At 52.0% G+C, this 14,290-nt stretch overlaps 1 protein-coding gene across 1 annotated transcript; it reads left to right on the plus strand.

The window, feature by feature from the left end:
* The first annotated feature begins 11,563 nt into the window (after positions 1-11,563).
* LOC103644195 (AAA-ATPase ASD mitochondrial) lies at positions 11,564-14,185 on the plus strand. Its single transcript, XM_008667389.4, has one exon. The coding sequence runs from the start codon at positions 12,444-12,446 to the stop codon at positions 13,926-13,928; it is 1,485 nt and encodes a 494-aa protein (XP_008665611.1). The 5' UTR covers positions 11,564-12,443; the 3' UTR covers positions 13,929-14,185.
* The last annotated feature ends 105 nt before the right edge of the window (positions 14,186-14,290 follow it).

The following is a 14,290-nucleotide window of genomic DNA, read 5'->3' on the forward strand; positions in this document are numbered from 1 at the left end:
TGGCGAACTTGCACAGAGGCCCCTGGCCATTTGAATAACTAGTAAAGAATCCCTAAGAACTATTCACATGTCTCTCTAACATTGACAAAGAGGCCCTTGCACTTCTATTTCTTCACGGCTGAGGTCCTTGACGACGGCGCGCTCGTCCGCCGGCCACCCCATACTGGGATTCGCTTCAAACGGTGACGACTGTCGAAGCTGAGTATCGGATCATCATCCCCGATCCAAGACAATCCTAGCCCATGCACTAATTGAGCTAATCTGACCCGGAATCCCCCCCGTCCACGACCACAGCGAATACCGAGGACAGGCGGAGCTAATCCCGTTGACCTAGCGTGGTAGCGTTCAATCGATCGAGCTTACAAGCAATAGGAGACCCTAAGGATGCTAGAACACAAACAGCGAGGTGTCTCACGGCGGCAATTTTGGCCGATTTGGGGGGGGGGGAAATACCAAATTCTCGAGCTACGGTGGCTAATCGGAAGTGAGGAGCGGTGCACTGGCTTTATAACAAGATAACAGAGCAGGCTGAACGCTCAATTTATAGAGGGCGACCGTGAGTACGACGAATTGGACGGAGAAGAGCTCACGGTGATGAGAGAATTAGTCACCGGAGTTTATCTGTCGTGGCGCTCACTGGGGCAAAGGCTCAGGCGGCAGATGGGCTGTCTATTGTGACTTACTGCGACGTGGTAACGTCTCCAAGCACATGGCATCCTTGTGGCAAGCGGCGAACGCCGGCGATGGCATCTCGACCGGTCGCGGGGCAAGTGGTTACGGTGAACAGTCCGGTGATAAGGCTCCAACTCCTCCCCGCGTTGAGATCTTTTACCTCAAACAGTTATCCATGCACCACTAGGCACGAATCGCAACGCCGACGTGGATCGCGACGCGGGTTCACCGGCGGCGAGATTCACTGCACTGAAGATCTTTTCAACTATTGTACCATCAGAATCTTCTTCAGTCGTTCTGACAGAGCAACTTGAAGGGCCTTGTTATCCAATTTTCATGTGTGAAAGTCGCCTAGAGGGGGTGGATAGGCGGAAACTGAAATTTGCAACTTTAAACACACAGTAAAAATCTTGCCATTGGCGCGCTCGACAACGCCGTTAGATTGTGGGTGATATACTGAGGCAAAGGCAAGCTTGGTGCCGATGGAGAAGCAGAAGTCCCTGAAATCCTGGTTGTCAAACTGTTTGCCGTTGTCGACTGTGAGCTCGGACGGGACTCCGAATCGGCAAACAATGTTTTGCCAGAAGAACTTCTGGGCAGTCTTCGACGTTATTGTGGATACTGCCCTTGCCTCGATCCACTTGGTAAAATACTCGACGACAACGAAGGTGAACTTGAGGTTCCCTTGGGTCGTGGGTAGTGGCCCGACAATATCCATCCCCCAGCGTTGAAGTGGCCATGTGTGGGCAATCAGCTTTGTGTATTGCGAAGGGTTGCTTGAACAGGGAGAGAACTTCTGGCAGGCTTCGCACGACCTCGTGACTCGATTCGTAGAGCAGATTATAGCGGTCCAGTAGAACCCTTGATGGATCACCTTGGCAGCGAGGGCTCTAGGCCCTGAGTGAGAGCCGCAAGTTCCGCTGTAGACTTCGCGCAGGATCTGGACGCCTTCGGTTTTGGTGACGCATTTAAGCATGGGTTGACTGACCCCCTTCTTGTAAAGCTGGCCCTCAATGAGTGTGAAGTTCCGGCTTCGGTGCTTGAGGCGCTTGGCCTCGTTGACGTCGCTTGGATGGTAATATCCCTGCAGGAACAGGGTGATTGGTGCCCGCCAATCTTCGGTCATGATGAGGTTGACTATGCAATGACCCTCGGTGTCGTTGGTTATTTGTAGGCCCTCTGGACTGCGGACGGCTGGCGTGCCGATGACGTGGTAGAACACGTCGGAGGGCAAGGTCTCATCTCTAGCGGCTACTTTGGCCAATGCGTCGGCCTCCTCGTTCTTGGCTCGGTCCACGTGCTGCAAGGTAAAGCCCTTAAATTGTCTCTCAAGACTGCGGACAGTCGTGAGATACTGCATGAGTGCGGGGTCTTTTGCTGAATAATCTTTTTCGACCTGGCCGGCAACTACTTTGGAGTCTGTTTTGATTATGCATGTAGTGACACCAAGCGCTCGTAGCTTGCGAAGACCCAGGATGACAGGTTCGTACTCTGCTACGTTGTTGGTGCATCTGTCAGACTCCAAAGCAAAGCTGAGGTGTGCTGCATATCTGTGTTTGACCCCTGTGGGTGATGTGATGACTGCAACTGCGCTTGCCCCCACATGGCACCATGCGTCGTCGCAGTGGATGGTCCACACCTTCTCTGCAGGCTCGTCCGGCTGTGTTATTGGCCCTGTCCAGTCAACGATGAAGTCTGCCAGGACTTGTGACTTGATTGTTGTCCCGGGTTCGAAGGTGATATGGTAGCCGGAGAGCTCGGCTGCCCATTTGGTGATCTGGACAGACGCCTCCGGATTGCGGAACAGCTCTCCTAGTCCCCTGTCTGAGGTGACCCGCACCTTGAATGCTTCGAAGTAATGGTGCAGCTTGCGTGATGCCATGACGACTGCGTAGGAGATTTTCTCCAGTTCAGTCATGTTACACTTGGAAGTCGTGAGGACCTCGAAGACGTAGCAGACTGGACACTGTCGGGTCGTGCCCTCCCTGTTCTGCTCTTGGACTAGGGCTGCGCTGACTGCATGTGGTGAGGCGGCAATGTAGAGCAGCAGCGGCAGCGAAGGGTCTGGACTGGTGAGAGTGGCCAAGTCTGACAGGTGCTGCTTGAGTGATGTGAAGGCTGCCGCCTGTTCTGGTCCCCATGCGAAGTTCTTCGCACAACGCAGTGTCTTGAGGAAAGGTAGACTCCGCTCGGCGGACTTGGAGATGAATCTGTTCAGAGCGGCTAATCTGCCTGTTAGACGCTAGACGTCCCTGGTTGACTGCGGAGGTGACATGTTGATTATTGCCTGAATCTTGGTCGGGTTGGCCTCGATCCCGCGGTGCGACACCAGGTAGCCCAATATCTCCCCCTGGCGGACCCCGAAGACGCACTTCTCGGGGTTGAGGCGCAGTCGTGCGTCCCACGTGTTTGAGAATGTCTCTACGAGGTCGGACAGGTGATCCGCCTTATTCTTGCTGGTGACGACGATATCGTACACATACGTGAAGATGTTTCGGCCTACTTGGCTCTCGAGCACCGTCTTGGTGAGGCGAGAGAAGGTTGACCCAGCGTTCTTGAGTCCCTCCGGCATCCTGATGAAGCAGTACATGCCGAAGGGTGTAATGAAACTGGTACTAGCCTTGTGTTCCTCCTTCATATATATTTGGTGATAGCCAGAGAAGCAGTCGAGGAGTGACATGACTTCGCATCCGGCCGCACTATCGACGATCTTGTCGATCCGCGGTAGCGGGAAATTGTCTTTTGGGCAAGCCTTGTTGAGGCTGGTGAAATCGATGCACATTCGCCACTTGCCACTCTTCTTTTGCACCATGACTACATTGGCGAGCCACGTAGGGTAGGCGACTGGCTCGATGAAATTGGCCTCCAGCAGGCGGTGTACTTTGGCTTTGGCGGTCTCTATTTTTTCATCTGACATTTTGCGCAGCCGCTGCTTCTTTGGGCGCACCGAAGGGTCGATGCCCAGACTGTGCTCGATGACGGTGTGACTGACTCCGACCAGGTCAAGGGCAGACCAGGCGAAGACGTCCTTATTTCGGGAGAGACAGGAGATGAGTTTCTCATCGTCTTGCGAAGTCAGGTCTTCGCTTATGATGACCGTTTGCTTGGGCGTTGCCTGGTCAAGGGGAACTATCTTCGTTCCATCGTTGCTCTGCAGCTGTGCCTTTTCATGCTCGTTGGCGGCTGGGCGAGTAGCCTCGGGGACTTCGCGTTGCGTCGTAAGGCAGTGTACGTTCCGTTGACCGGGAACGAAGTCTCTCTCAATGTTACGCGCAGTCTGCTGATTACCGTACACCGTTATTGCGCCTTGCGGACCAGGAATTTTCATGCAGAGGTATAATATGTGGATGGCTGCTTCAAATTTGTTGATAGAGTCCCAACCCATTATGGCGTTGTAGGGGTAGACCATGTCAACAATGTCAAAGGTGACCTGTTCGCTTCGTGCATTGGGCGCTACGCCGAAGGACAGGGGTAGCTCTATCTTGCCCACAAGGAAGGTGCCCTTGCCACCGAAGCCATATAGAGGATTGTCCGAAGGCTTGAGTAAAATGTGGCTGATGCCCATGCGGTCGAAGGCGTGGAGGAAGATGATGTCCGCCTGGCTGCTGTTGTCAACTAGGACTTTATGCAGGTCCCATCCTGCCACACTGCAGTTGATTACCATGGCATCAATATGGGGTGCGCTGTGCAGATCAACATCTCTGGCATCGAAGGTTAGCGGCACGTGTGACCACTTCATTTGCACGACTGGGCCGGTGATGGCGACATGGTTGATGCTGCGGTAGTGGTCCCTCTTTTGTCGCTTCATGTCAAAGTCGACGCTGGACCCTCCGGTGATCATGTGAATGACTCCGCGATATGGTTGATCAGTGAAGTCTTCCTGTTTTGGTGCTTGGGGTGATTGTGGTGGTGGATATTTGGCTGATGCGGGTGCGGAGGCGGAAGTGGGGGTGGTACGACTTGTACCTCCTGGTGGTGTTGGTATGCGTGGTTAGGTGGATGTTGGGCGGGGCCGTGGTTGTATGGTTGTGGGAGGTGGTGTTGATATGTGTGGGCGACAACTCTTGGGTTGTCGACGGGTTGTGCCCGGGACATCCTGTCCCTGGTGGCCTTCGTTTCCGGGCGGTCCCTCGTTGGGTGCGTGCAGTTTTCGCCGTGAAACAAGCAGTAAAATATGCGCGGCTGCTGCGCCCGTCCTTGGCCCCGACCACGCGTGCCATTGCCGCGGCCCTGGGGGGATAGTCTTGACGGCGAGGGGCCTCGCCGGCGGGGTGCTAGTAGGCAATATTATGCACCTGCTATTGACTGCGGCTGTCCCGACCGGAGTCTGACTGCGAAGGTCTTGTCCATGTTCGGTTGGACTGCGGAGGGTCCTTGGGTTTTCTTTGAGACTCGACCTTGCGCTGGTGGAGCTCTTTGGATCTGGCGTACTTTTCAAACAGCTGATAGAGTTCTTGGAGGTTTTTGGGTGGGTCCCTGATGCAGTGACTGTACAGGACGCCAGCCTGAAGGCCACTGATGGCGTAGTGTATGGCAATTTGGTCATCGACCGAGGGCAGTTGTGACTTGAGAGTCAAGAACTTGCGGTAGTACTCCCGCAGGGTTTCTTTCTCCTGCTGCTTGCAGAGTGATAGCTCGACCAAGGCATCGGTGTCTGGCGGTACCCTTGGAAGTTGAGCAGAAATTTGTCCCAGAGAGTTCTCCAGGAGTCGATGGACAACGGGGGCAACCTGGTGTACCAGGTCAAGGCCGGACCCTCGAGGGCGATGATGAAGGACTTGACCATCGTGGCGTCATCCCCTCCGGATGATGAGACGGCGACTTGATAGCTCATGATGTACTGTGCTGGGTCGGTGTTGCCGTTGTACTTGGGGTAGGTCCCTGCCCTGAAGTTGGCGGGCCATGGTGACACTTGCAGTTGCGGCGCCAGGGGACTTCGCTCATCAAGGTAGTTGACGCCTTGGAATGATGTGGCGTGCGGGATGAAGGGTCCGCGCTGAGGAATGAATAGGTCTCCGACTGGAGCACGCTGTTGGAGGGGTGGGCCGTGCTGCAGATCATGTTGGCCTTCGCGCTGCATGAGAGCAATCTCTTGCTCGAGTTCCTGAGCCCTCTGCTCCTCATCTCGTACCATCTGGCGCACCTTGGCCTGCACAGAGACACGTTGGCGCTTGGCCTCGAGGATCTCTTTCTGCTTCTGGATGTTGCAGTTCTTGATGCGCAGGGCCCGCAACTGTAGTTGTTCTTCTGTTGAAACGATGATGACTTTGTCGTCCTCTGTGGCGTCCTCGCCCTATAGTGGAGCGAAGCTTGGGGGTGGTTCCTGTGGCTATCCTCCGGAGCTGCAGGTGCGGAGGCTGCCCTCGGGAGTTGGTTGATCTTTGCGCTGTCTCTTGCTGACGGCGTCGTCTTCACAGGCTTCTTGGTGAGTGGTGTCTGCAAGGGCCTTGCCCATTTTCTCGACCAGTAGCGCTGCCTTTGCTGCTTCGTCAACGGATGGGGCTGCCTTCGAGCTAGCTCTCTTGGGTGCCATCGCGGGTGGTTTGTTCGTAGCACGAACGGTGGGCACCAAATGTTGGAACTTGCTCTCCAGGGCAATATGATCCAATGGGGGAGTGGAAAGAATTCAAACAAGGTTTAACTCAAGATGGCAATTGCTCTGTTAATCCAGCCTCTCAAGGGCACTGTACGGGGGTTTTTATAGGTGCCCGAGTGCCCAACGTTTCGATGTAAGGACGCATGTGCCCTCAGGCACCTGGACTATCCCCAGAATATTCCCATAAGGGAGGGTTACAAACTGTCATTACAGAAAAGCCATTACAAATCGGACCCGTAACACACTTCTCCGTGCGGGGCCTATTACAATGGACCGAATTCCACGTGGGCCTCCAGGTTGGGTGAGGACGTGGGACGGGGGCGACCTCGTCGTAGGCCTTCGTATTGCAGCGTAGAGGACGAAGGGCACGTCACACCGGTCGTTTTGCCTTCGTTGGTACGGCGAGATTGACAAAGGCCTAGAGCGAAGGGTAGTGTCTTCGCCTTCGCCCCAACAATGCATATGATAAGATAACTTATGGGGGTGGAATTTAGGAGAGATAAAAAAGGGTTAGGAGATTAGGGTTCCAAACCTCGGGTTGAAATTTTGGGATGTTACACTCTGACTCTGCGCGAACTGTCCGCGCACTATAGCACTTTTGCAGGTGTCTGTTGCAGTCGACCGTTGCGCTGGAGCCGTTGCTCCGCTGGCACACCGGACAGTCCGGTGCCACACCGGACAGTCCGGTGAATTATAGCGGAGTGGTTCTTCTGAAACCCAATGGTAGCAAGTTTGAAGTCGTATGGTCCTGGTCACCGGACAGTCCGGTGCGCCAGACCAGGGTTCTCTTCGGTTTCTTTTGCTCCTTTCTTTTAAACCCTAACTTGATCTTTTTATTGGTTTGTGTTGAACCTTTAGCACCTGTAGAATACATAATATAGATCAAACTAGTTAGTTCAATTATTTGTGTTGGACATTCAACCACCAAAATCATTTATAGGAAAAGGTTAAACCCTATTTCCCTTTCAATGTGACAGCCCACTAATCCGACTACAACAAAGTTGTTGCCTAATATAACAGCTTTAACTTTTTATAGGGTTCTTGATCGAACACTCATTGGATCATGTGTAGTTTGTCCTCAAAGTTCATTAGAGTTCACTGATAGTCGAGTTTTAGTGTCTGGCCCGACTGATAGCCTAACTTCAGGTCCATTTTTCTCCAATTTCTATACAGCTCTGGGGCTAGATCACTTAATCAAACTTGAACTACTAACATAGCTTTACAAGTTTGTTGTAATGACCCATGGAAAAATCTCCATAGATCAAGAGATAATAGGATCTGAACTTAGCCTGATATCACTAGTTTCAGAGTTAAGCCATATGGGTGCTCTTGGGCCTTTTTGCAATTAACTCCAAATTGTTCCACACAACTTGGAAATCTCCAAATGTAAATGTTGCTTAATTTTTTGATACTCTACCACTTTGATATATGCACTTTGGTCCAAAAGTGTATAGAATTGATCCCATCTCATAGAGCACAAATTAGGGTTTCCAGGGTTCTTATTAGGGTTTTGAGTGTTCTAGGGTTTATGTGCCACTCAAACTTTCCAAGTTTAGTCTTCCTTGAACATCTCTACTAATCTTTGAGATCATACTCAAATGGTTATCTCACACACCCACATGCTTCTAATCCTTGGGTAAGTACCATATCCTAGGGTTAAGGATCACTTCAAATGATCACATCACACTTGTTTTGAAGTTTTAGCCTAGTGGATGCACTCTAGGTGTAACATACATAATGAAATGTCAATGCATATGATGCCATGCCCAAGTTTTAGTTCTTGTAACGCCAGGGGTGTTACATCATGCATCTAAATGACAATCCTAGGCACAACCACAAACAAAAAGGCATGAGTAAACAGGCTTGCAGACGCACAGGAGCCTATTTGTTCTCAGTGGCATGCAATTCCAAAAAAGGTTGAGCATCATCGCCCTTTTAAATCGCTACGTTTCACATATTGGGGTTCAATTGTATGTCGTAAATGTCAACATCACTTGCACTGCTGAGAGGATACATTCACCCAATTGAAGAAACAGGATATAGGCTTCTTCTTAATTTTGTCTTTGCAGAATACAAACACAAATGTCACGTCTTTAAGTAAAATAAAATATAACATACATTTTCAGCACTACATTTCGCATGGTATCAATATATTTGTCAAGACCATCATCAATAGTAAATCTATTTTGAATTGCATGCTAACTTCAATAACATAGAACTTGCATAATACATCATGGAGCTAAAAAACATTAAGTAACCATGATCGCTTGTTTGTGAAATTGAACAAGAGTGTGTTGTATAGCAAATCTAGATTTTTTTTCTTCCTCATTTAGGAAAAAGGAGAGAATATTCATAATCACAACATACATGTTTTGGAAAGGCAGAGCATCGATCAAGCAAAACGAAATAAAGGAGATGGATGCAAGTACTTAGCTCAATTAGCAAGATTATTGAAAGCTAGATCTGGGTTTGTGATATGAGTGCTAGGGATTGGGGCTTCCTTGCGAGAGTAGCAAACCTAGGGTTCAGGGTTGGGGCGGTAGAAGGGGTCTGAACCAAGCACTGATCGAGAGAGCAGGAGGTCATCAACATGCCTCCCTGCATCCTCGGATCGAGCAAGATCTCCCTTGTCCTCCTCATCCTCCTCGATGAACTCCCGTGGTCGCCGAAGGCGTTGGAGCAGACGTTGCTAGACATGCTGGGCGAATCAACCAAAGGGAGGCATGGAGCGACAGGCGGGCAATGGTTTGCCAAGCCGACTGAATGGGAGGAGGGAGAGAAAAGCGATTCCGGCCTCAACGAGATAGGGGAGAGCATCGAGACAGGGGCAAGGCGCCGAGCAGGGGGATTGCCGCATCTAGCGCAGAGCAGCTTGCTGACAAGTGGCGAGCGATGGTTGGGCGCCAACATCTTCTGCACGGCTGGGCGCGGAGAGGAGGGAGGGGGACGATGGATCGACGACAGGGATCAGGGAGAGAGACGGTACAAAGCATACCGTCCTTCCTCACCACCCAGCGCCAGATCCGTTATCGGAGATGCAGGAGGTCCATCCGCCACCGATGTCATCACGACCGCGCTCTCCCTCGACGGCTTCTTACGCACCTTCGTGGTTGCCGGTGGGCAACAACGCGAAGCAGACGTGGACGAGGCTAGGGTTGCCCTCGACGCCGTCGGTAGCGACCGAGGCGCGGAGGAGAGGGTCCGACAGAGGTGGAGGCGACGGAAGGGGGTTGACGTGGGTGGTGCGCCGGCTATTACATCAATCGCGCGATGGCTGTCGTTGGGGCGGGGGCATGGTATGGGGAGGCATGGGAGGGAGCGGGGGCAGGGGCACATGGTGTGAACGCTGACACTACTATCTTAATAGAGTACTAGGTGAGTGCCTGTACGTTGCAACGGGGACATATAATACCACGATAACTTGTATACAAAATGTGTGTTATACTGTTATGAGAAAATGTTTCATAATCTATTTGTGATTCTGGTCATACATAAATTTTGTTGTTTTAATCTAGTTGTTTCACCACTACACTGCAACCATTAGTATCATGCCGACTTCGATATATGCCACGATTTTCATGGTCTCATCATTGGTGAGCACGCCCCACGCCTACCGGAAGAAGTTCCCTCGTACATCGTCAGTCATTAGGCACGTACCACCATACGCGCTTGCTCAAACAAAAAAGCAATTGTGTGTGTTTGCAAAGAGAATTAAAGACAGACCGGCACAAAAAGCTACCCCGACGGTGGGGAGGATGACAAACTGATCATTGTTGTCGGTCCTCCTCTGCGTCACCTCCGGTGCCGAGATGATGCCACAGTCCATGATATAGTAGTCGTCGAACGCACGCGACATGTCGAGTGCCGATGACTCTTGGCTGGGCTGCCAGACGAAGTGCACCTCGGGTTCATCAGCAAGGTAGTACACCTGACCGTTGCACCACCGGATGCGCTACTCCTCTACATACATCATGTTCGAGGACACTCACACCACATCAGCAACGACCGTCGTCCGAGCGCACAAGAATTTATGGCCGGTCAGTAGCGACTTACATGGCAGGTTGGGCTTCAGATGGACGATGAGCTGGACAGCGTGATGACGCCGTCGTTGGATGCGGTGCCCAGAACAACCCGAGAGTCGCCGACGTTGGCAACAACCATGAGGTCCCCTGCTTGACAATGGACAACGCGGTGCAGTCGCTCTGGTCCGATTCCAAGCGGCGGCTGCGGAGGAGCTTGTCATACACAGCGGCTCATGTGTCCACGTAGGACTGCTTCCAGAGGTCGAACTGACAGTCGTCAAGCTTCTTCTCGTTGTCGATGAGCGATGCCAACGTGAGTGCCTCCTGCTAGTAGTGTTTGTTCGGGTTTCCAAGCAAGAAACATGGATTCATCCTTGGCGTTGGTTTATGAAAATGACTCACAACTCAGATCCATGAAAAAAATATTATGAAGAATAAATGCCACGCATGCAAAAAAAAAAAGAAATTTAAGTTGAAAACATTATTCAAACAAAAGAAATTGCATGTAAGGCTCTTCTTTAAATACTACTCATTCCATCTAAAAATATAATTCAAGAATCTCGGTGATACTTATCAACTACTACGCATTGTGCAAGGGTAGTAAGGTAGGCTTGGGGAGAGATGTAGTAGATATTTTTCCTATCATAAATATAGACATAAGCACACATGTGGTGTAGCGGTAGCTACTACTTGTATTTGTTTGAGAGGTTGCAAGTTCGAATCCCCTTAGCTAGACGTGGGCTGCGGAATGGGAATGAGCTTTGCGGGGAGGGGGAATGAGAAAGGCAGAATAGGAAACGACATAACATGAGAATGGGTTATGCGAGGAGGAGAGAATGTGAATGAGAGTGGCAGAACACTGAATGACAGACTAATTTTACAGCCTTAATAAGTAGTAGAGATTATAGATATAAGATTTTCTCATTTTACACTAGTAAAAGTTTCTCGATCCTCAATATAAATCTTCTCTATATTTGACAGCTGATACTAATTATAAATTTAGCTCCCTATACGATACTTATGTTAACTTTAATATAAGAAGGAAAATTTGTTCTTATTAAATAACTATATGAATAGTTATTTATATATATATAAATACTTGTAATAATTATTGCACTATATAGTCCACCGTTTAAATTTTCTAAAACCCACACAACTAAATTACTCCACACTTGTAACCTCTACTAAATACATCAAATAAAGTATATTTAGACTTAACACATCATCAAAATCAACAGTTCAGATCACTGGATAATCAACTATTTCTTACTCAAATCTAATAAACAATATCATTTGGATCATCCATCCATTATCACTTATCCATTCTCCTCTCCTGTGGGAGCCTATCACTCATGTTGTTGCCGTCGTCAACCTCTTTTTCCTCTGCGAGATATTAGTGTTAGCACGAGATAGTAAATAATACCACTCTTTTTTTATCACGAAGAGTCGTGCGGAAGACGAGCGAGCCTTTGTGAGACGATGTGACCGTCTACTGCCTTTCTTCAGTTGCAAGCTAGCCAACACGGCGATGTCCACTCGGTTGGTCCTCCGTTTTCCCGCGCCGAGCCAAGGAAAACCGACCTGAAACGTCAGCGTAGCAGTTGCAATCCGTCGCGCCGTCCAGCTCCCCATCCACTTGGGCGCCAAGGAACCGTGCACCGCCACTCGGCGCGGCGGCGGCGTCAGGTCACGCCGACGCGACGCACGTCATAGCGACATGTCCGTTCACACGGCAGGCAAACCGGCGGTACAGTGCAAGTGCAACACGACGACGCGGAGCTAAAATATTGAACGGTTGCGTCTGCGCATTTGGCTCTCCTCCTTCACGAGCAAGCATCCCAAAGGACGCTACAAACCTGACGTCCATCGCCGTGGCCTGTGACGGTCGCCGCCTTGACGTTGACGACGACGCGCACACGCAGACGCACCCACGAGCCTGCTGATCCAAACACTGTGAAGATTCTATAAGTACAGGCAGCGGGCGAGGCCGTGTTCCAGATCCAGCCTCGAGCACCGGGACCTGCCGCGTGCTTCTTACTGGCAACTTGGCAAGTGGCACGGCCGCACGGATCCATCTCCATCGTCGAGGCGAGGACGAGGAAGCAGATCGAAGCACCCAACCACACCACACTGGTGGTGAGTGGTTGCTGGCGATGGCGATGGAAGCGATGATGAGCGGGCTCAACTCCGGCGTGGTGCTCAGCCTGATCGCCGTGCTGTGGACGGTGGTGTGGCAGAACCTGCAGCACCTGCAGCTGCAGCAGTTCTTCGCGCGGCAGCTGAGCCGGCGCGCGCGGCGGCTGGCGGCGATGGTGGACCCGTACCTGTCGGTCACCATCGCCGAGTACGAGGGCGGGCGGATGAAGCGCAGCGACGCGTACGAGGAGGTCAAGGCCTACCTCAGCGACGCCAGCGCCCACGGCGTGCGCCACCTCCGGGCCGAGTCCGCCAAGGACGCCGACAAGCTCGTGCTCAGCATGTCGGACGGCGAGGAGGTGGAGGACGACTTCGAGGGCGCGAGGGTCTGGTGGTGGGCCTACTCCAAGCAGCCGCCGCGCTCGGACGGCGCCGCGGCGTGGTGGAGCGGCGGCGGCGCCGCCGCGCAGGAGGAGCGCCACTTCTACCGCCTCTTCTTCCTGGAGCACCAGCGGTCGCTTGTGCTGGACACGTACCTCCCGCGCGTCCGCCAGCTGGGCCGCGCCGTCATGGTGAAGAACCGCCAGCGGAAGCTGTTCACCAACATCTCCACGCACCAGTGGAGCGACGGCGGGTTCATGAGGTCGGCGTGGACCCACGTGGTGTTCGAGCACCCCAAGACGTTCGCCACGCTCGCCATGGACCCCGCCGAGAAGAAGAGGGTCATGGACGACCTCGACATGTTCAAGGGCGGCAGGGACTACTACGCGCGCGTCGGCAAGGCGTGGAAGCGCGGGTACCTCCTGTACGGGCCCCCCGGGACGGGGAAGTCGGCCATGATCGCCGCCATGGCCAACTACCTCGACTACGACATCTACGACATCGAGCTCACGTCCGTGCACTCCAACACCGACCTCCGCAAGCTCTTCATCGAGACCACCAGCAAGTCCATCATCGTCATCGAGGACATCGACTGCTCCCTCGACCTCACCGGCGCGCGCGAGAAGAAGAAGGCGGCGGAGGAGGACGGCGACAAGGACAAGAAGGACGGCGGCGGCCCCAGCAAGCCCGGCGAGAAGAAGGACACCAGCAGCAAGGTGACGCTGTCGGGCCTGCTCAACTTCATCGACGGGCTGTGGTCGGCGTGCGGCGGCGAGCGGATCATCGTGTTCACCACCAACCACGTCAAGAAGCTGGACCCGGCGCTCATCCGCAGAGGGCGCATGGACAAACACATCGAGATGTCCTACTGCGGCTTCGAGGCGTTCAAGTTCCTGGCCAAGACGTACCTCGACGTGGACTCGCACCCTCTGTTCGACGCCGTCGGCGAGCTACTCCGGGAGGTGGACATGACGCCGGCCGACGTCGCCGAGAACCTCACGCCCAAGAGCCTCGACGACGGGCCGGACTCGTGCCTCGCGGACTTGGTGAAGGCGCTGGAAGAGGCCAAGAAGGCTAGCGGAGCCGGAGAGGATGAAGAGGACCAGCAATATGAGCCATGAGGAGGAAAAGCTCTAGATTATTCAGTTCATTATTACTGCCAGTTTGTCGTTAGTCGGTAACTCTGCTGATTTGTCTGCTGTGCTACAGTAGTGCAGAGGCTAATGATAAAAGTTACCCCTAGAATAAATTAATTAGCTAGGGGTTTGTGTTTGTCTAAATTTATCTTATCCTAGAGAAGAGAAGCCCCGTTCTTTTTTTTCTATAAATAAGTCTAGATAAGACAGTTTTTTTCCATAAAAGCTGTTAGTTCCCCTCACCACATGAGAGAATCGGTAAACCTCAAAATACTAACTCTTTTAAACTTTTTATGATGAATTGAATTCATTCTAATAGTCATAATTTAGTTGTAGATTAATTAAGC

This window comes from Zea mays, chromosome 1, assembly GCF_902167145.1.
Source record: "Zea mays cultivar B73 chromosome 1, Zm-B73-REFERENCE-NAM-5.0, whole genome shotgun sequence".
Classification (NCBI taxonomy): domain Eukaryota; kingdom Viridiplantae; phylum Streptophyta; class Magnoliopsida; order Poales; family Poaceae; genus Zea; species Zea mays.